The sequence below is a fragment of the Tauraco erythrolophus genome, chromosome 24, assembly GCF_009769465.1.
Source record: "Tauraco erythrolophus isolate bTauEry1 chromosome 24, bTauEry1.pri, whole genome shotgun sequence".
NCBI classification, from domain to species: Eukaryota; Metazoa; Chordata; class Aves; order Musophagiformes; family Musophagidae; genus Tauraco; species Tauraco erythrolophus.
Genome location: NC_141488.1, coordinates 5,875,077 through 5,893,549, shown reverse-complemented (window position 1 = coordinate 5,893,549; position 18,473 = coordinate 5,875,077). Strand labels below are relative to the sequence as shown.

The following is an 18,473-nucleotide window of genomic DNA, read 5'->3' as shown; positions in this document are numbered from 1 at the left end:
GATGAATTCGGAGGGGGCCATGTCAGGGACAGGCTGAGCTCACGCCTGCACGAGGCTGTTATCCCGAGGTGTTCCTGGCCCTTTGTGTGGTCATCGCAGCCACAGGATGTTTCGTTGGGATGGAAAATGTCAGGTGCGTGACAGTGATTCAGGACAGGGATGGGAGAAGCTCCGACCCCGCTGGGTGCTGGGGAGCCGCCTTAGGACCGTCTCCATCAATCGTGTGCCATAGATCCTCTTTCAAAACAGGGTCTCGGGTCTTTAACAGCCTCAAATTATCCGGTTGTAGCTTTGATGCCCTCAGGGGGACAACGCGTGGCCCCTAATGCCACCACTGCGTTGGCACGTGGGGCTTGCTCAGCGCTGCTGCCGCCAGCAGCTCGTTAGTGATGTGGCGTTAATTCTGAGGCCGTCACCACCGCGGGACTGAGCCCCTGGGAGCTGCTGCATCCCGGCTCCCTGCCCTATCCCTGCGGGCATCTCTCAGCCAAGAGTAACACTGGCTTTGAGACCTCGTGAGAAAGATTTTCATTTCTGGAGCATGTGCGGGCAGTGCCCCGGGGAGCTGCCACCTCGCCTGGGCCACTTGTGTGCCCCGTGCTGGCACGGCCAGGCTGGCCCTGTGCGCTGGGCAAGCCCCTCATGACCTGTATTTCTCGGGAAGAGGCTTTTGAGGGGAGCACGGGGAGGAACTGGGTGTAAGGCAGCTGATGAGGCGCTCCACTGGCGGTTTGGCCCCGGGAAGCAGCCGAGGTCGAGCAGGATCTGGATGCTGATGAGTCACCGCTGTCTCCGGTGGGGCCCTGGCTGGTGGCATCCTGTCCCCACGGTCCTCTCAGGGTGGCCCTCCTCTGCCACAGGGGATTGGAGAGGGGACGGCAGAGCCCAAGCAGGAGCTTCTACATCCCTTCTGCACCCAACGGGGGGGGACTGCTGCCACCCTGCTGTGAAGGACAGGGTGGGGGGGGTCCCTGGGCGAGCTGGGCTGGTGCCAGGAGCCTGCGCGTCCTCTCCCCGCCTGCGCTAACGGGATTTTTTCTGGGGTTGTAGCTCCATTGTGAACCTCTTAATCTCCCATATCCGAGTGCCGTGCCTGGGGGCCAGCGGCTGGGAGAGCCCTGGGGAGGGCTTCGGGGGGAGTGCCTGGTGCCCGCTGCTGTTTTCTGTCTCGTCCCTGTTTTTGGCGTGTGTTACCCTTCTCCGGTCCCTCCGAGCTGGCGAGAGGAGTTGGGGTGCCGGGTGCTTCTCAGACCCCTGCCCTGGGTGATGCTGGGGCAGGAGCTGCAGGAGAGAGGCAGGATGTGGGGTGGGACTGGGACCAGAGCACCAGCACAGCCATAGCCCGTTGGGACTCCGCAACTGCCAGCTCCCGGAGGCACCCTGGACCACCCCTCCGTGCCCTGAGCTGGGTGAGCCTGGCAGGAGGGTGGGCACATGAGCTGACCTCCTGGGGTTCTCTGGATTAAGAATTAAAGAGCAAACCTCCCGAAATTGAGAGAAACGCGGCGGCTCCGCGTCTCGGTGTGCCTGCGAGCCTCTCTGACTCCTCCCTGCCTTCTTTTTTTCCCTTTCTTTCCCCCCCCCTCCATTTCTCCCACCCTTTCCTTTATGCTACCTTGGCCAACCTTCCCCGGGTTTTGTATTTTTTTTTCTATCCGCCTCTCCCCTTCCCCAGCCTCTCCCACCCCCCTCCCCGCTCCGCCGCCTGCTTTCCTGCTCCCTGTTTGTGTTGGCGAGGGCCGTGCTCCAATTACCTCATATTTGGAGAGAAGGATGCCGCAGCCAATCCCCGCTCCCTCTGCTTTTAGGTCAAGTGATTTCTGAACTGCAGTGAGATGCTTTGAATTTGTCTTCTCGCAGCGCCCAGGCTGTAAGATGGCTGTCTGGAGCGGCGGCGGCGGCGGCGGGGCTGGCGGGAGGGAGCGGCGGCGAAGGGCAGCCCACGGCACGGCGTACGGCGTACGTGTGAGCCGATGAAGCCCGGCTCGGGATTTATTCGGGAGCCGGCGACTCGCTTAGCCGCGTTACCGCCGGCGCCGAGCAGGAGATGGGGAATTCTCTGGGCTGCGTTAAAGAGCCGAAGGAAAAAGCGGTGGGAAAGGCACCCCTGTCTCCCAAAAAAAGGGTCCGCTTTAAACGGAGGCGGAGGGGGAAGAGGAGAGCGATGCCGGAGGCAGCCCCGCAGGAGGAGCCCCCGGCTCTGGAGGTCGCTGAGGATGAGGAGGGGCTGAAGTCGAAGGCAGCCCCTCGGCAGGATGGAGGAGAGGAGCCCAACGGGAGCCGGTGTCATGGAGGGGACCCCGACCCGGCGGCTCTGCACCCTGGGCTCATCGTGCAGGTGAAGGAGCGGTTTCAGGGGGAGGTGCAGAAAGCTCGCCTGGTGCTGGAGCCGCCGCGGCGGCCGGCTGCGGCGGGGACTTCCCTGGAGGAAGGCACCACCGTCATCGCCCGCTTGCTGGACAACCCGGCCGAGAAGGGCTGCGAGAAGGCGGTGAGCCGGCTGGTCGAGCTGCAGAGGAGCGGTGTGGGCAGCTGCCGGGCCGTGCTGCTGCCGCTGCGCGGGGGCACCCATGGCCTCACCGAGGGGTTCCTGCGTCCGGCGAGCACCGGGTCCGGCGAGGAGCCAGCGCAGAACCAGGAGCCGGGGGCCAGCAGCGCCTCAGCTGCCTGGGGGAGAGGAGGCAGCAACGATCCCAGCTCCAGCGCCGCGTGGACCTGCTCCTCCGCAGCAGAGCCGGGCACCGTTTCGGAGTTGTCTACGCCGTCCCCCATGGTGGATCAGCTGGAAAACCCCAGCGCAGGGAGAAGCTCAGGGTTGCTATCGTCTCGGGGCGGGGAGGGAGATGAGCATGGACTGTCGGTCTCCCGCAGCCCGTCCTCCTTCAGCGGGCGCAGCGGTGGCGCTGCCCGGAGCTCCTCGGGGTACGGCAGTGATCCGGCGCGCCGGCCAGCCAGGGGCACTGGAGCCAGTGGGACCACGGTGTGTCCCTCCGAGGGCGGCTGCGGACTCACTGCGGAGGGCCGGGCTCGGAGCAGGAGCTTGGCGACGGCTGGAGGAATGGTCAGTGTCGGCGTGTACCCTCGCCTCCTCTGCCAAGCAGGGTGGGGGGACGCGGTTCAGCAGCCCCCAGGTCCTGGTGGCCCCCAGGGATGGTCGTCTCGGCGAGGTGCAGCCTCGTGCAGAGCGCGGGCGGGAGGGCTCTGATGCAGAAGGGTCCCCAAGCCTTTTCCCCTCCGATCATCTCTGCCAGGAGAGGATTCCCCACAGCCTCACCCCTCCTGTCCTCCGCTCCTGGCACGGGCAGCCAGACACCGGCTCTTGCCGGAGCTGGTGGGTGCGGTGCTCGCTGGTGACACACGTGCCCTCGGGGCTGCTGGGGTGGGTATGAGTTTGGGGTGTCCCCTTCCTGCTGCCCGCGCTCAGCTCCCTGGCGGGCGACAGCAGGTGGACATGGAGGTGCGGGGGCGCTGCCAGCTCCAAGGGGGCTCCGAGAGGAAGAGGAGGGGACGATGCTGGGTTTGGTTTTGGAGCTGTTTGGAGGTTGTTCTTTGGGGGTGACAGGGTGGGCAAAAGACGCCCTTGGGTTTGGCCAAGCTCTGCACATCCCGGGATGAGCGCGTGGTCGGAGGGGCAGGAAAGGGGCTGCAGCCCCCCCATACCTCTGCCAGGTTGGGGCTGGTGTCACCGCCACCCCCGGCCCTCAGTGTCCTGCCACTGGTTGCTTGATGCCCGAGGCCGATGTCAGAGGGTTTGGAAGGATCTGGACCCCAGTCCTGCGAGTTTCCGCTCTCTCTTCTCGCTGGTGCCTCCCTAAATCTTTGTCCTGACACAGCCATGGGAAGAAAGGAGGGTGGAGCTGGTGCCGCATCCTGCACCTCCATGAGCGCAGCTCTGGGAGGGTCTCCTGCAAGGATGTCCTCAGGGAAGGGCCCAGCAGGTTGGATAAAATTAATTAAGTAATTGAATGATTAAAAATAAAGGGTTTATCTGAGTTGAGTGCCAAGGAGCTCCCCGATGGGCAGCGGCACTGGAGAGCCCAGGTAGGGCATCGCCGGTGGGTGGGTTTGCAGAAGGTTCCATCCCATTCTTAATTAAGAGCTACCAGGTAATTGGTAAGGGGGTGCTGCGCAGGTGGAGGTTTGTGGGTCCCTCCCTGCAGGTGTGGGGGGTCCCATCCTTCTACTCACCTGCTGCATCGCCCTCATCCTGCTTTTGCCACTGGATGCTGGGTCCCGGCATCCCTAAGGAGACCCGGCCCCGGGGCTGGAGGAGTTAAAGGCAGCGCCGGCGGTGAGGCAGCGGCTGACAAAGAGCAGTTTTGTGTGTGATGAGCGTATGGGGCTGGGGAGAGGGAGGTGAGCTGCAGCATACCAATGACACCGCGCTCGCCGCGCCGTGCCCTACCTCGGCAGCATCCTCATCCTCCCTGCCGGCGGGAGAGGCCGGAGGAGCGGCACGGCGTGCCTGGAATCCTGCAGGTCCCGGCCTCCTGCCTGCAAAGGGAGCTCTGCAGCGGGGACCCGCGCGATGTCAGCACCCGACTGGGCGTATTTTGTGGGGGGAATAAAGCGACTGGGTGTTTTCCGGGGGGCTGGGTCCTGGCACACCTTCTCCCTGCAGTGCCGGGAGGAGGAATCCAGCCAGCGAACGGCCCACGTTGCCTTTCCACAGGCTCCCCGGAAAATAAGCAAAGCTCTCATCCTCCCCTTTGTCTGCCCCTTAATTAAGGGGAGGTAGTTGTACTAATTGGGGAGCTGGGGGGGGGATGGGCGAGCAGGAAGCCGTGCCAATCAGAATATGCTGGCGTGCGGGGACACGTGCGCTCCGTCACGTGCGAGTCTGGGATTTGCAGACAGTCCGTGCGTCTGTCCGAGAGGGGTCCGTGATGGTCGGTCTCTTTTTTTGGGGAAGTGGGTCACTGCATCTGGGCAGCACCCGCTGGCACCTGCCTCTCCAGGCACAGCTGGGGTGCCACAGCCTTCCCCCTGTCCTTCCCTTTCCCCCCGGGATGGAGTTGGTGGCCCTGCTCCAAGGGACTCCGCTGGCTGGAGCAGGGAGAGACCTCTGCCCCATGCATCTTCTCGAACAGCACCTCTGAGCTCTTTCCTGCTCCTTAACTTGTTTGTTTTTTGGTTTTTACAACATGATGCTCCAGGTGGAGCATCACCTGCCACACCGGCAGCCCTGGTGAGGGACGCCATCAGCAGTCCCCTCTTGGCTGCTCCCTCACCACCCAGCCATGGGTGCTGCTGGATGACACACGACCGTTCCTGCGTGAGCACCGCGTGTCCGAGGGTGCTGGGGCCCCTCGCGTGGGTGCTGGGCAGGAGCGGGTTTGTGCAGGAGGGTGCACAGGCGGAACTGTTGGCACAGCGTGTTTGGGGCAGGATGGGACCCGCACGGTCCCCCGTCTCGCCGGGGCATTGTGTTCCTGGTGAGGTGTGCCTGGAGCCTCGGCTGGGGGCTCGATGCCGGTGTAACGCGCCAGGACGTGCTGCAGGCTGCGCGGTGCGGTTCTCCGGCATGCTCGGAGCACGTGTGGCTGCAGCCGATCCCGAGAGCGGAGCTGGTGAGCTGGGCGGTGGTAGGAAGCTGGGATCGGGTGGTGGCGGCTCCTGTGCCAGCAGGGCTGGGCTGGGCTGGATGGCACGTGTGGCCAAGCGACACCTCGTGCCTTTGAGAAACAGGGCTGGCGAGTGACTGAGCCTCCCTCGCCTGCCAGGGTCTCCGGTCTGCCCAAACCGCGGCGCGCTCCCGCAGATCCAGGGATCCGTTCCCGAGTGTCAGCTGTGGGTCCCCTTTCTCACACGGTGACCAGGAGCTTCCTCCTGCCCTTCTTGGCAGCTGCCAGGTCTCGGGCGAGTTCATAGAAACTGAATGTGCCCGGTGGAGACTTTCCTCCTCCGGCATCACCCCATGGCCGTGCCACTTCCTTACAGATCTCCGACATCTACATCAGCGGGGAGTTGGGGGATATGTCGGCCAAGGAGAAGCTGCTTCTGTGGACACAGAAGGTGACGGCGGGTTACATTGGCGTGAAGTGCACCAACTTCTCATCGTGCTGGAGCGATGGGAAGATGTTCAACGCCCTCATCCACAGATACAGGTGGGGAGGAGGGAGCAGCAGAGAGCATCGTCTGGGTGGGATGAAGGGCTGGGGATCTCCTGGGAGTCCCTGCCCATCGCTGCAGTTGGTGGTGGTCTGTGCTTGGAGATGTAGGTGAGGCTTGCAGGGAGCAACGTCTCTTTTAGCTGGAAATCATCTCTTCTGCCGGGTAGCTTGGGGGGTAGATGCTTGGAAAGAGCAGCAAATACATCAGGTTGCAAGAAGAAATATCTCGAATAGGTGGGGGAGAGAGGTGAAAAAGCCAAGCTTTTAACTCTAGAGTATGGGAGTGCTGCAGTGCTCTACGCGCTGCCGCTGCCCGTTCTGCTCTCCGGGAATAGCAGCACTTCCATCCGAGCCCTCGGGAGCCGCCCGGAGCAGTGGTGCTCGTCTGGGATGCTCTGCCCTGGGCACCTTGTGCTGTTTGCCAACGTCGTGACTCTGGCGTGTGTCTTGCAGGCCAGACCTGGTGGACATGGAGAGGGTGCAGATCCAGAGTAACCGGGAGAACCTGGAGCAGGCCTTTGAGATCGCCGAGCGGCTGGGGGTCACGCGGCTGCTGGACGCCGAAGGTGGGTGGCCGGGGGGAGATGGCTGGTGCGGGGAGATGCCGACGTCTTCACCTGCTCCCGTTCCTCACTGCTTTTCTGCTTCCCCCTTGCCAGATGTGGACGTCCCCTCTCCGGATGAGAAATCCGTGATAACTTACGTGTCTTCAATCTACGATGCCTTTCCCAAAGTCCCCGAGGGAGGAGAAGGGATCAGCGCTATCGTAAGCATCGTGGTGGGTCGGGAGGCTGCCACGGCGATTTGGGAGGCAGCTGGTTGTTGCAGGAAGGATTTGGAGGTTCCTCGTCCACTGTAGCAGATGGACAATGGGTGGAAAAGGCTCGGAGGGAGGAAGGAACTTCCCCATTAGCGTGTCTGCCCTGTGAACTGCTGGTGTGCCTGTAGGTCCATGGTGTTCTCCAGGTTCTTACATGGGTTTTGAGCTTGTAGGGAAGCTGAGATGGCTTCCAGGGAGCAGCTTGCAAGGAGGATCCTCCTTCTCCTTCCTGTACCTGCGATGCCATCACAACAGGGAGGCACAGGAGAATGATCACCCCGTAGCTGTGACCATGGCACCTCGGTTCCCTCCGGGCTCTGCTTGGCAGGGCCAGGCTCTGCCTCTCCCCTGTGGAGACCTGCCCGCCGGCAGCGCTCTGCAAGGACGCTCTCACCCCGCAGGAGGTGGATTCGAGGTGGCTGGAGTACCAGAGCTGCGTGGAGTCCCTCATCTCGTGGATCAAGCAGCACACGATACTCATGTCAGATAAATCCTTCCCCCAGAACCCTGTAGAGCTAAAGGTAGGTCCTGGACGAGGTCCATCCGCAGTGTCCCATGTGCTCAGTGCCAAGAGCTGGGTGGTGGCATCCCCCAGGGTGGTTTCTGATGAGCCTTTCTCATCCCAGGCACTTTATAACCAATACATACACATCAAAGAAACTGAAATCCCAGCGAAAGAGCAGGAAAAAGGAAGGATAAAGGAGCTCTACAAACTGTTAGAGGTAAGTGTCATCCTGGCTACCCAGAGGCTGGTAGGTGGGAGTGTTGTGCTTTTAGCAAGACCAAAGTGTGCTCAGTTCAGGTTTATTTTGGAATGGAGAAGTGGAAATAACCCTGAGGGTAAGTGATGTAGCAAGCAGGATGGTGCAGGAACGGAGGCAGAGCTGCTGCCGTACAGCCCCGCTTTTTTTTTGGCTGTAGTCTCTCTCGAGCCAGCTCGAGGAGGTAGAAGATGCCATTCTGGTGACGTTTTTCCCCAGGTATGGATTGAGTTTGGACGCATCAAGTTGCCTCAGGGCTACCACCCCAACGACGTGGAGGAGGAGTGGGGAAAGCTCATCATAGAGATGCTGGAGCGCGAGAAGCTCCTGCGGCCGGCGGTGGAGAGGTGGGTGCCCTGCCCACCGCGGGCAGGGTCCCCTGCGGGGATGTCCCCTGCTCCCCTCCCAAAGCCCCTCTCTCATTCTCTTTCCCTCTGCCATCGCAGGCTGGAATTGCTGCTGCAAATCGCTAACAAAATCCAGAATGGTGCTCTGAGCTGTGAAGAAAAACTCACTCTGGCGAAGAACACGCTGCAAGCTGTGAGTCGGGGGGTGGTATTTTTCCCTCTCCTCATTTTTTAATTTTTACTGTTTTCCTGCCTCTTATTTTACGCCCATCTCTGCTCCTCTTCTGTGGGGGTGGTGGGCTCTCTTTCTTCTCTCTTCTGGTGTTGAACCCATCCCGGAGGGGCTCCAGGGGTGGTGGTGGGTCCCTGGTGGTCTATGGGACAAGGACCTCGGGGACAGGGGCAGGGGAACGGCCTCGCCGTGCCACAGGCTGTCTCTGGGCATGCAGCGAGTGAGGCTGGGCACCTGCAGAGGGGCTGCCTTGGAGGAGAACTGTGCTGCTGGGGGAGCTCCTTGTATAACGAGACTTTAAAAGGCAACAATCTTTTATTTGTCTAAAAGACTGGCAGAAAGGACTCGGTTGCAGACTGTAGCTGCCTGGGTAGGGACTGTGTTTCTGAAGAGGGGTGTTTTGTTTTGGAAGAAAGAGATGTAAGGGTTGAGAGCTCAAGACAATTGAACCCAAGCAAGAAATGAGACGCACGTTTAAGTGATGGCCACTAACCACAGGAGCCCCTCTATCGCTAGAAGCTTTCAGTTCATCTCCAGGAGCTTTTCCAAAGGGGATGTCCTGGGTGGGGTGTGAGTGATGAACTGATGTTCTTCTGCTCAGGTCAAGCTTGAGGACTAAAAGGTCTTTTTGGTCTTAAAGTCAATGGTGGGCTGCCATCCCAGTCCCTCTGCCCATGTGCTTGGGTTGAGAGGACCCAGCCCTCAGTCTTCTCTCTCGATGCAGGATGCTGCTCACCTGGAGTCGGGCCAGCCGGTGCAGTACGAATCCGATGTGGTCGTGTATCTGCAGGAATGTGAGGGGCTCATCCGCCAGCTCCAGGTGGATGTGCAGATCCTTCGGGATGAGAATTACTACCAGCTGGAAGAGCTGGTGTTCAGGTGAGAGGCACCGTGTCCGAGATGGTTTGTGGATGGAGAAATGTGATCAGGAGCTGATGCACGGAGCTCCGCGGTGTGCTGCGGGAAGGAGGGAGTGTCCGTCTGTCTTCTAACCCATGCCTTGCTTGCTTCTCCAGGATCATGCGACTGCAAGACGAGCTGGTGACGCTGAGGCTGGAATGCACCAACCTGTACAGGAAAGGCCATTTCTCCACCCTGGAGCTGGTGCCAGCTTCCATGCTGAGCACGACACACTTGAAGGGCGAGTCCCTGACGAAAGGGCTGCACATCTCCTCTGCCTCCTGGTTCCGGAAGCCCATGACTAGGACGGAGCTGGTGGCCATCTCCTCTTCCGAAGACGAAGGCAGCCTCCGGTTCGTGTATGAGCTGCTGGCGTGGGTGGAGGAAATGCAGGTGAGTGCTGGCTGTCTGCTTCCCCAAGCTGGGCCAAATGACCTGCCTCCACTCACACTGATGCAGGAAGGTGGGAAGCCAATCTGGGCTTTTTCCTGCCTTTATCTGTGAATAGTTGTTGTGATGGTTTGGAGTTTCTGGACAGCACCGATGCTTTTGCCTTGAGTTGGGTTTTCTCTCTTGTGGTCCTGCTGATCAGTGGGTGTTGGAAGATCTTTCCAAAGCTGGAAGCAAATCTGTACTGATTCAGTCAGTCCTTTAGTCTCACGCGGGGGTGAAGCTTGTGTAGGCTGTCTCAGAAATCGGTCAGTGTTGGAGCACTGGCTTAGGACCTTCTACCTGGACTGGCATGGCATTTGCTCCCTCTTGAGTGACCTAGGAAGTTTCCTTGCCCTTGTGTCATTTTGACGTGCTCCTGTGGATGAGGACTGCTGACTTGGATCTCTTGGCCTGTTTCAGATGAGACTGGAGCGGGCAGAGTGGGGGACGGACCTGCCAAGCGTGGAATCCCAGCTGGAGACCCAACGGCACGTCCACACCAGTGTGGAGGACCTGGGCTCCAGCGTGAAGGAGGCCAGGATGTACGAGGTATGACAGCACGGGCTGGGTGACAGCACATGGCACAACACGTACGGGAGGTGAGGGCATCGGGATGGGCTCTTGTGGGTAAAGGTGCCCGAGGCAGAGATATTTTTTTAAGGACAGAGCTTCTGAAGTGACACTGGGCTGGTGCAAGAGGCTGCTGTCCCAAGCCATCCTCTCCACCTCCTCTGGCTCACGCAGAGCTGGGGAGAAGGATTTAGAGATGGGGTTTTGAGTGATGCCGTCCTGTGTCAGGTAACAGGAGCGTTTTTTCATCCTTTTTAGGGTAAAATGTCTCAGAATTTCCGCGCTAGCTACACGGAGACACTTGGCAAGCTGGAGACACAGTACTGCAAGCTGATGGTGAGTGGGCTTCGAGTGGGCTCCTGGCACTGCCCGAGGAGCCTGGGCACCATCCCTGCCCCCTGCTCCTGAGCATCCCGGCTCCGAGGCTGGGGAGGAGGGGAAGGAACCGGTCACCTTCAGAGCAGGGAAGAGGAATCACCCTTTGTTGTGTTCAGGAAACCTCGAGCTTCCGGCTAAGACATCTCCAGAGCTTGCACGGGTTTGTGTCTCGGGCCACTGCAGAGCTGATTTGGCTGAACGAGAAGGAGGAGGAGGAACTGGCCTATGACTGGAGCAACAACAACCCGAACATCGCAGCCAAGAGAAACTACTTCTCGGTGAGTGGCCCTGGGGCAGGGCTGGTGGGGTGGGTGCTGTCTTGGTTGTGCTGTTGCTGCTTTTAACCTGCTGTGGGACCTTCAGCTACCAACAGACCTGAAGTCCCTGGAGGTTTGATGCTCCCTCCCAAGTCACTGAGCTTATAGCTCATGAGTGCTGCTGATGAAAGAGCTCTCCCTAGAGCAGAAAGTGCAAAGAAATGTTTGTTCAGTTGAGTTTCAATGGAAAAGGCATCAAAAGATGGCTTTTTAGCACTATTCGGAACTAAAGACATCCTTAGCAGGGGGGAAAAAAAATAAATCTGAACTAAAGAGGAAAATTTATTCCTCTTTAAAGCAGTATAAATAAATTGCTGTCTTTCCACAATCACACTGTCTGGAACTGAAGAGGTCCCCAGGCAGGTCTGCGATATCTCTGGTACGTCTGCCCCGCGTGGTTGGTGCACAGGAGACGTCCCAGCGGGTTTCCTGTGAGATCCACTGGTGTTTGCTGCAGTGCTCCCGTACGGCGCGTTGTATCCGTTAAACGGGTGCTCAGGGACGCGGCTCCCCATAGCCAAGGTTTGGACTTTGCTCGTGTCCTTCATGCAGGAGCTGACGACGGAGCTGGAGGAGAAGCAGGATGTCTTCCGCTCCCTCCAGGACACAGCCGAGCTGCTGTCCCTGGAGAACCACCCGGCCAAGCAAACCGTGGAGGTGAGCGGCACGCGGAGGGGACGGAGGAGCCCTGGGAATCAGCTGGCAGTGAATCTTCCCACTTGGTATTGGAAAACTTGCTGTCCTGCTCCAGGGAGCCCTTATGGGCAGCCAGGCCGATGAAATGTTTTCCGGTGTCAGAAGAACGTTAGTGCAGTGACAGAGCTGTTCTGGTCTGGGCAGTGAGACGCTCGAGGCCGTTCCCAGTTAATCCCCATCTCAAATTGAGGCACAGATGTGGTTGTGCGGAGCAGGAGCCTTTTCCTGCAGCGAGGTGATGCAGGGAATGGCCTCAGCTCGCTTGGAGTTACCCAGGCTCCTAGGAGAACCGTGGTGGAGAAGCAGAGGGCTGCAGGGATGTGTTTCTCCCAGGTGTTTCTCTCTGGAAGGGAGAAAGCAAACCTGTGCCTGTGCAGCCCCTGGCATCACCAGCCCTGGGTCTGCGGTCTCCGGCTCTTCATGCCCGTGGCCAAACCCTCCTGGTCGCAGCCAGATCTTGCCTGTTTATGTCCATCCGTCTGGCTGCAGCCGTGTCCGTCCCGTGACCCTCCCGGCTGGGAAATGCTCGTTGTTCATCGCCGTTTGGTGTTTCTCAGGCCTACAGCGCTGCCGTGCAGACCCAGTGGCAGTGGATTAAGCAGCTGTGCCTGTGCGTGGAGCAGCACGTGAAGGAGAACGCCGCCTATTTCCAGGTACTGGGGAGGGACAGCCCGAATTTCCCCGCTCAGCATCCGCTGCCTCAGCTTCATCCACTGCTGCTCCCTTCGGGGGAGAAGGAGGGGAGGGATATGCAGTGCTCACGGGGGCTGCGTTCTCCTGAATCATCACCTTCACCTTGGCTGCTCTCTTGGGATATCTCACTAGGATAAAAGGGATCAAATTCCACGTAGTTCTGGCCATCCCTGTGGGATTATCCCTGCTCTCGCAGCCTAAGGCCAGAACAGCGTGGGGAGGTGCTGGTTGAGATGTTGGGGTGGTCCATTGCGGCGTGTGCTGCTGACTGCTCGGCGGAGTTGCGCGGGTTTCCGTGACCCTCTTTGCCTTCACAGTTCTTCAGCGATGCCCGGGAGTCAGAGACCTACCTACGCAACCTGCAGGACTCCATCAAAAGGAAGTATTCTTGCGACCATAACACGAGCCTGACGCGGCTGGAGGACCTGCTGCAGGACTCCATGGTGGGTCCTGCAACATCCCTGCCACGCTGGGCGGGCGATGGGTGACCTTCTTGTTCGAGTTCAGCACCTTTGCTTGGAGCTCCTCTTGCTTCCCAGGGAAAACTGGGCTCGTTTTATTTGTGCATGGATGTGGTTTCACGCATTGTGGCTTGTTTCCCCATCTCGGTTGATGTTCTGGTTTTTGTTGGAGCTGCTGTATGTGTCTGTCCGTGGCCGTGGGGTGCAGGTGCCGTGGGTGTAACGCTGCCAATGGTGCCGGATCTCGGTCGTTACAGGGTCACTCCTGTTCAGAGGCACTGACCAGTGTCCTTCTGTACCCTCGGGGAGAAGAGGAGGTGGCGGGTGCTGTCTGTGCCCATTCATAGCTCGAGATGTGGAAAAGTAAAAACATCTGAGCTGGTTCTTCCCCATTGGTGCCCATCGTGCCAGCCCGGTCCGTGGCTGCGTGGAGCCGGTTGTGTTCTGCTCAGAGCTGGTCGGATGCTCCTGGTTTTGCTCTCGAGCTGGTGCTGGCTGGGAGCGCAGTGGGATGCGGAGAAATGCCAGCTCTTTATCCAGCCCAAATCCGCTGTTAATCCATCGCGCTGTGCCAGTGCAGGGAGCGCCAGGGCTCGACAGCGGGGACAGGGGCTCGGCAGCGATCTCCGAACACGCCTGGCTGAGCTGGGGCGTAGCAGAGAGCGAACGATGGGCAGTCGTGCTGTGGTCTCGTCGTCTGGGAAAAGACCAAAATGACCTAAACTCAAAACTCAAGGAGCAAAGCGTCGGATGGTGTTTGGCACCAGGGATGGGGGAGGCTTTGGGCTGTGGGTTAACTGTGGAGCCACTGGTGGAAGTGGAAGGAGGTGACGTTTGAGTGTGCGGGGGCTGGTGGCTGCTTTGGCTTTGCTTTTGGTGCACACCGGGGGTTTCCAGCGTGTCGCCAGTGAAGCTGGGACGCCGTCGCTGGGTGTTCATGCTGGGTGCATCAGCTGGGCCAGGGCTCGCTGTCTTCTCTCCTGGAGGTTTGGAGGGTCCCATCCTCTCTGTCGCAGTCTCGGGGTCATCCTGGTCTGTTCTCCAGCACTACCAGGACATGGAGCGGCTAGCCTGGCTCCTGGGGTCCATATCTGTGGGTGCTGTGACAGCAGAAGTCTGGCAGATGCCATCTGGGGTGGGAGAGGCTCATCCGGGCAGCCAGAGAGTGGCCACGATCTCAGAACTGGGGCAGCTGCCCTGAGCTGAGCTATATTACTCTTTCTTACCTAATAAGTGAAAGTTGTATTTCTTCCAATCATGCTCCCTGGGACAGGCACAGGTAGTTTATTTAATCATTTATTCTTTTCTTTTTCTTTTCTTTTTTTTTTAACCATTAAATTATCCTCCACCGCTGTTAGCACACTAATCGGCCCCGAGAGTACCAAGCATGAGGGAGAACATTTCTCTGGGATCCTTTTCAAAATTTTGCAGCCAGAACGGGCTGAGCTGCCACTAATCACACAAGCTGCCGGTGCTGTGATCCGCACACGTCTCCGTCGGTGCCGGAGGCTGTTCCAGGAGAGCTTTGCCACCAGTCTCCTGGGTCGTCCCATCACCGAACCCAGCAGGGACTGGTGGGAATCCATGATGCAGCATCTTCCTCCAACTGGCAAATTTTGACCCAAACCCAGAGACCTGTGCGCTCACTCCACCACTAGCTCCTCCTCCTGAGATGTTTTATCCGCATAATTCATCGTATTCCCATTCCAGCCATTGGTTTAACCATGCCGTCATCCTTTGCTTTAGAAGAGGGAGCATGCTTCTGTGGTCTCTCCTCCAGGCAGCCAAACGTCCCTGGCTTTGGGCTGGAACTTGTCCTGCTCTTGGCCCCTTACGCCTCCCGGGACTTTAGTTTCGGTGTATGTTGTGTTCTCTTTTTTCCCTTTCAAAAACCAACATTTTCTGGACCTAGCAGTGAAAGAGCCAGAGGCATGCATGTGGCTTCGCAGGGCAGCGGGAGTAGTAGCGGGGAGGTCCCACCCCGACGTGAAGTCTGTTCTCCCTTCCATCCCATCTCCTGAGCCCTCTTCCCATCCCGTTAGGGCAGCAGGATCCTCCTGAAGTGTTTGTTCATCCCTGGAGATCCCAGCGTAGCTCTTGCAGGCCAGCGTTGGGGTGGGGGGCTGCTGAGATGCCTGGGAGGTACCTGCTCTCCCCTACCTCTAGCAACCCGTCCGTCATCCTTCCTTCTGCCAGGATGAGAAGGAGCAGCTCATCCAGTCGAAGAGCTCCGTCGCCAGCCTGGTGGGACGGTCCAAAACCATCGTTCAGCTCCGGCCCAGGAACCCGGAGCACCTTGTGAAGAGCACGATCCCCATCAAGGCTGTCTGTGACTATCGGCAGATCGAGGTGAGGGCTGGGAGGGGGAGGCAGGGAGCAACGCCCGCGATGGGTTGGGATGAGCTCTGCAGCGTCTGTCAATGGAAAGCAGGAATGAAATGGGTAGACAGGACGAGGGAAATAGCGCAACTGTTTTTCCTGGAGCAGATTTCTGTGTCTCAGCTTTATTCTGGGCTGGAGCTAAAGTCCTTTTCCCCAGGGAGGACGGGCTTCATCAGCCTCAGCCAAATAAATCCAGGGGTGGGAGCCAGCTCCGTTTGACGTCCTTGTCCCTTCCTCTCCAGACAGGAGGGTGCTGCACTGCTCAGCACTGTATCAGGCTTTTGCTTGATTGAAAAAAAAGTTTATATCTGTCTTTGTGGCAGCTGCCTTGCCCCAGGAGGGGGGTGGGCAGGTGTGGGCAGCGTGGGCAGGCGTGGGCAGCCCTGGGCTCTGGGTTCTGACGGGCCAGGCGGTGTTGGTGCCACTGCAGATCACCATCTGCCGGAACGACGAGTGCGTGCTGGAGGACAATTCCCAGAGGACCAAGTGGAAGGTGATCAGCCCCACAGGGAACGAGGCCATGGTGCCCTCTGTGTGCTTCCTGATCCCCCCGCCCAACAAAGAGGCCATCGAGATGGCCAACAGGTAACTCGCTGATCTCTGCTGCGGTGGCAGGGAGATGGGGAGGGGGTTGGTGGCATGGGAGGGGACAGATCTGGGATGGGAATGGGAGAGGAACTGGGGTGGAGGGGTGGGAGTGGGTGGCACAGCTGAGTTAGGGCAAGGGAAGGAATCCCCCGTGGTTATACAGCTTCAGCTCTGTCGCAGCAGCTGCTCTAGCAGCTTGCAAAAGAGAAAACGACGATCTGGGAGGAGGGATCGCTCCGGGGATCTCTGGCACTGGGCAGCTGGAGCATCGCTCGCGGCAGGCTGCCAGGCTGGGATCGCTGCCGTGGTGGCTGGTGGATCAGGGTCAGGGCTTGAGCGTGCTGGGCAGGTCCAGGGTTGACAGATCTGCTCTTTCCCATTGCAGAGTGGAACAGTTGTACCAGAAAGTGATGGCTCTCTGGCACCAGCTCCACATGAACACAAAGAGCCTCATCTCCTGGAACTACCTGCGGAAGGACATAGCCCTGGTGCAAAGCTTCAGCATGGAGAAGGTATGGTAGGAGCTTCTCTGCTGCTTGCTCAGTGTCCGACTTCTTCATGTGGCTGAGGAGCAAAGGAGGGGTGTTAATGGGAAGACCAGAGACTGCAATGTTGGGGAATTCAAGGGTCTTTGCACCTTGACCAGTGGGAGAACCTGAGCTTGGGGGTTCTGTGCAAAACGGTTGCAGCTTCCCCAATAAAAAGAGCATCAGCAGTTTGCTGCTGAACTGTGATAAGCGTAACAGATTGTGGACTTGGCGTTTCGTTGGGGAGCGAGCAGGGCTGGGGGGAGGCGCGAGGCGGCGATGGAGGGGCTGGATTTTTCTCCTCTAAAGAGCAAACGCTCCCTTGGCAAACGCAGGTGGTTGAGGTGGGGCGGGTGGCTTCGGGTGATGCGTCGGAAGTTGTTCCCGGTGGTTTGATGTGCTGCGTTTCCACTCACAGCTCAGATCCTTGGCGCAAGGGGAGTGCCAGCAAGCCATGAAGAGCCTCCAGGCGCACTACGAGGACTTCCTGCAGGATAGCCGGGACTCGGAGCTCTTCTCGGTGTCGGACCGGCTACGCCTGGACGAGGAAGTGGAGTCTTCCAAGGAACACATCCGGCAACTGCTGGAGTCCATGGAGAACGGTGAGCTTCAAAGGGCTGATGGATTAACCAGGAGCTGTGGGAACTCATAAACAAAGGATTTATGGGATAGCTTCATTTTCATTTCTTTTCCTGAGCTAGCTAGTTGATGGTGTGAGCAGCTGCTCCTTATTTCTCCATCCATTCAAGTGTTTGGCCTTTGTCCAGAGATGTTCCTGCAGAGAGGGCTTGGCTCTGCAGCTTCAGCTTAACCGCTGGGTCCTCTTACCCTGATATTGTTGGAGATGGATTTAGTCATTAGCCAGGACACATTCTGAGAAAGGACTTCTTCCTGCATTTAATCTTTAAGGAAATATATGTAGAGGTCGCAGTCCTGCTGCTCAGAGCCGGGGATGGCTCCCGACGTGACACGGCAGGGCTGGGTCCTGCTGAGACCAGGGACTCCGGCTGCGTCACGCGAGGTGCCCTGTGGCTGGGCTCGTTCTCAGCAGCACTGGAATGAGATGATTTGATGAACTTGTTTTCCGTCTGAGCAGAGGCCCCGGTGCCTCGATGTCAGCGTGACACCGCGCTTGGCCCCGGGGCTCCTGGCAGGTCCCACCTAGGGCAGGAGCCGGCTGCGGTTGTTTGAGCTGCTGTTTTGGTTTGTCTGTGACTCGCAGAAGACAAGGACGAGACCATTGCCAGGACGTATCTCTCCGAGCTGAAGAACATCCGTCTGCGCCTGGAGGAGTGTGAGCAGAGGCTGGTGAGCCGAATCCAGGCCCCGAGCAGCGCCCGTGCAGACGGTGACACTATCCAGGAGAACACCATCCGCATTGCAGAGCAGGAGGTCAGTCCTGCTGCTGTGAGACGCGGAGGGGAGGGAGGTGGTGGCCGCTGGTCTTTAGCATGTGCCAAAAATATCGTTAGCTTCTCTGGGGTGAACGTGTGGGTGGTGGGTGCGTGACTGTGTGGGGTTTGAGGGGACCTTGCTGCAGAGAAGGCAGCAGGAAACCTCTCCAGGTGGGCTCCCTGCTTCAGTTCATACCCATCTCCTTTGCCGAGGGCAATCCTGCTCGGGCTCTCCTTTCACCTTCATTCCCTTCCTCCTGTAGCGCATGCAGGAGGATCTGCAGCGGCTGCAGTCGGAGCTGCGCTTCATTTCTGAGAGATGCTACAGCTTCCTGGACAAGGCGCCCACGGGGTCCAGCACGCCCCACCTGCGTTCCGAACTCGACTTGGTGGTGAACAAGATGGACCAGATGCACGGGCTGTCGTCCGTCTACCTGGACAAGTGAGTGGGGACGTGCCTCTGTTCCCCAACACCTTTTTGTATCTACCTGATTCTGCTGAAGACCTTTCTTCTGGCCCTCTAACGCTCCATCCCTCTGCGGCGCGAACAGCCTCGCGATCGGGAGGATCTCTGCCAAATTTCCCATGTCATTGTGCTGCCTCTTTCACCTGCCAGGTTGAAGACGGTCGATGTCATTATTCGTAACACCCAAGGGGCAGAGTCGCTGGTCAAAGGGTACGAGGTGAAGCTGAGTCAGGAGGAGGCAGTCCCCGCCGACCCGGCGGCTGTTCAGTCGCACAGAGCCGCGTTACAGGTTGGTGCCATTCACTTCCCAAGGTGGGCAGGCAGAAACTGGCCAACACTTTGGCATTTGTTGAGCAGGATCCTTCCCTTTCTCCGCTGAATTTGCGCTCCATGCCA

At 58.9% G+C, this 18,473-nt stretch overlaps 2 protein-coding genes across 2 annotated transcripts in view; both read left to right on the top strand.

The window, feature by feature from the left end:
* Positions 1-18,473, top strand: part of MACF1 (microtubule actin crosslinking factor 1) — a 156,167-nt gene that overhangs the window by 40,812 nt on the left and 96,882 nt on the right. Inside the window, 22 exon segments of the mRNA XM_086626033.1 lie at positions 5,941-6,107; positions 6,567-6,679; positions 6,773-6,879; positions 7,335-7,454; positions 7,560-7,655; positions 7,914-8,041; positions 8,141-8,234; positions 8,998-9,152; positions 9,290-9,566; positions 10,026-10,154; positions 10,434-10,511; positions 10,670-10,831; positions 11,423-11,527; positions 12,124-12,219; positions 12,577-12,702; positions 14,917-15,069; positions 15,533-15,687; positions 16,076-16,202; positions 16,636-16,819; positions 17,440-17,609; positions 17,875-18,053; positions 18,228-18,366. Of these exon segments, the coding sequence (XP_086482159.1) occupies positions 5,941-6,107; positions 6,567-6,679; positions 6,773-6,879; positions 7,335-7,454; positions 7,560-7,655; positions 7,914-8,041; positions 8,141-8,234; positions 8,998-9,152; positions 9,290-9,566; positions 10,026-10,154; positions 10,434-10,511; positions 10,670-10,831; positions 11,423-11,527; positions 12,124-12,219; positions 12,577-12,702; positions 14,917-15,069; positions 15,533-15,687; positions 16,076-16,202; positions 16,636-16,819; positions 17,440-17,609; positions 17,875-18,053; positions 18,228-18,366 (3,060 nt within the window).
* LOC147527117 (uncharacterized) lies at positions 2,048-3,205 on the top strand. The gene has a single exon (XM_086625882.1). The coding sequence runs from the start codon at positions 2,048-2,050 to the stop codon at positions 3,203-3,205; it is 1,158 nt and encodes a 385-aa protein (XP_086482008.1).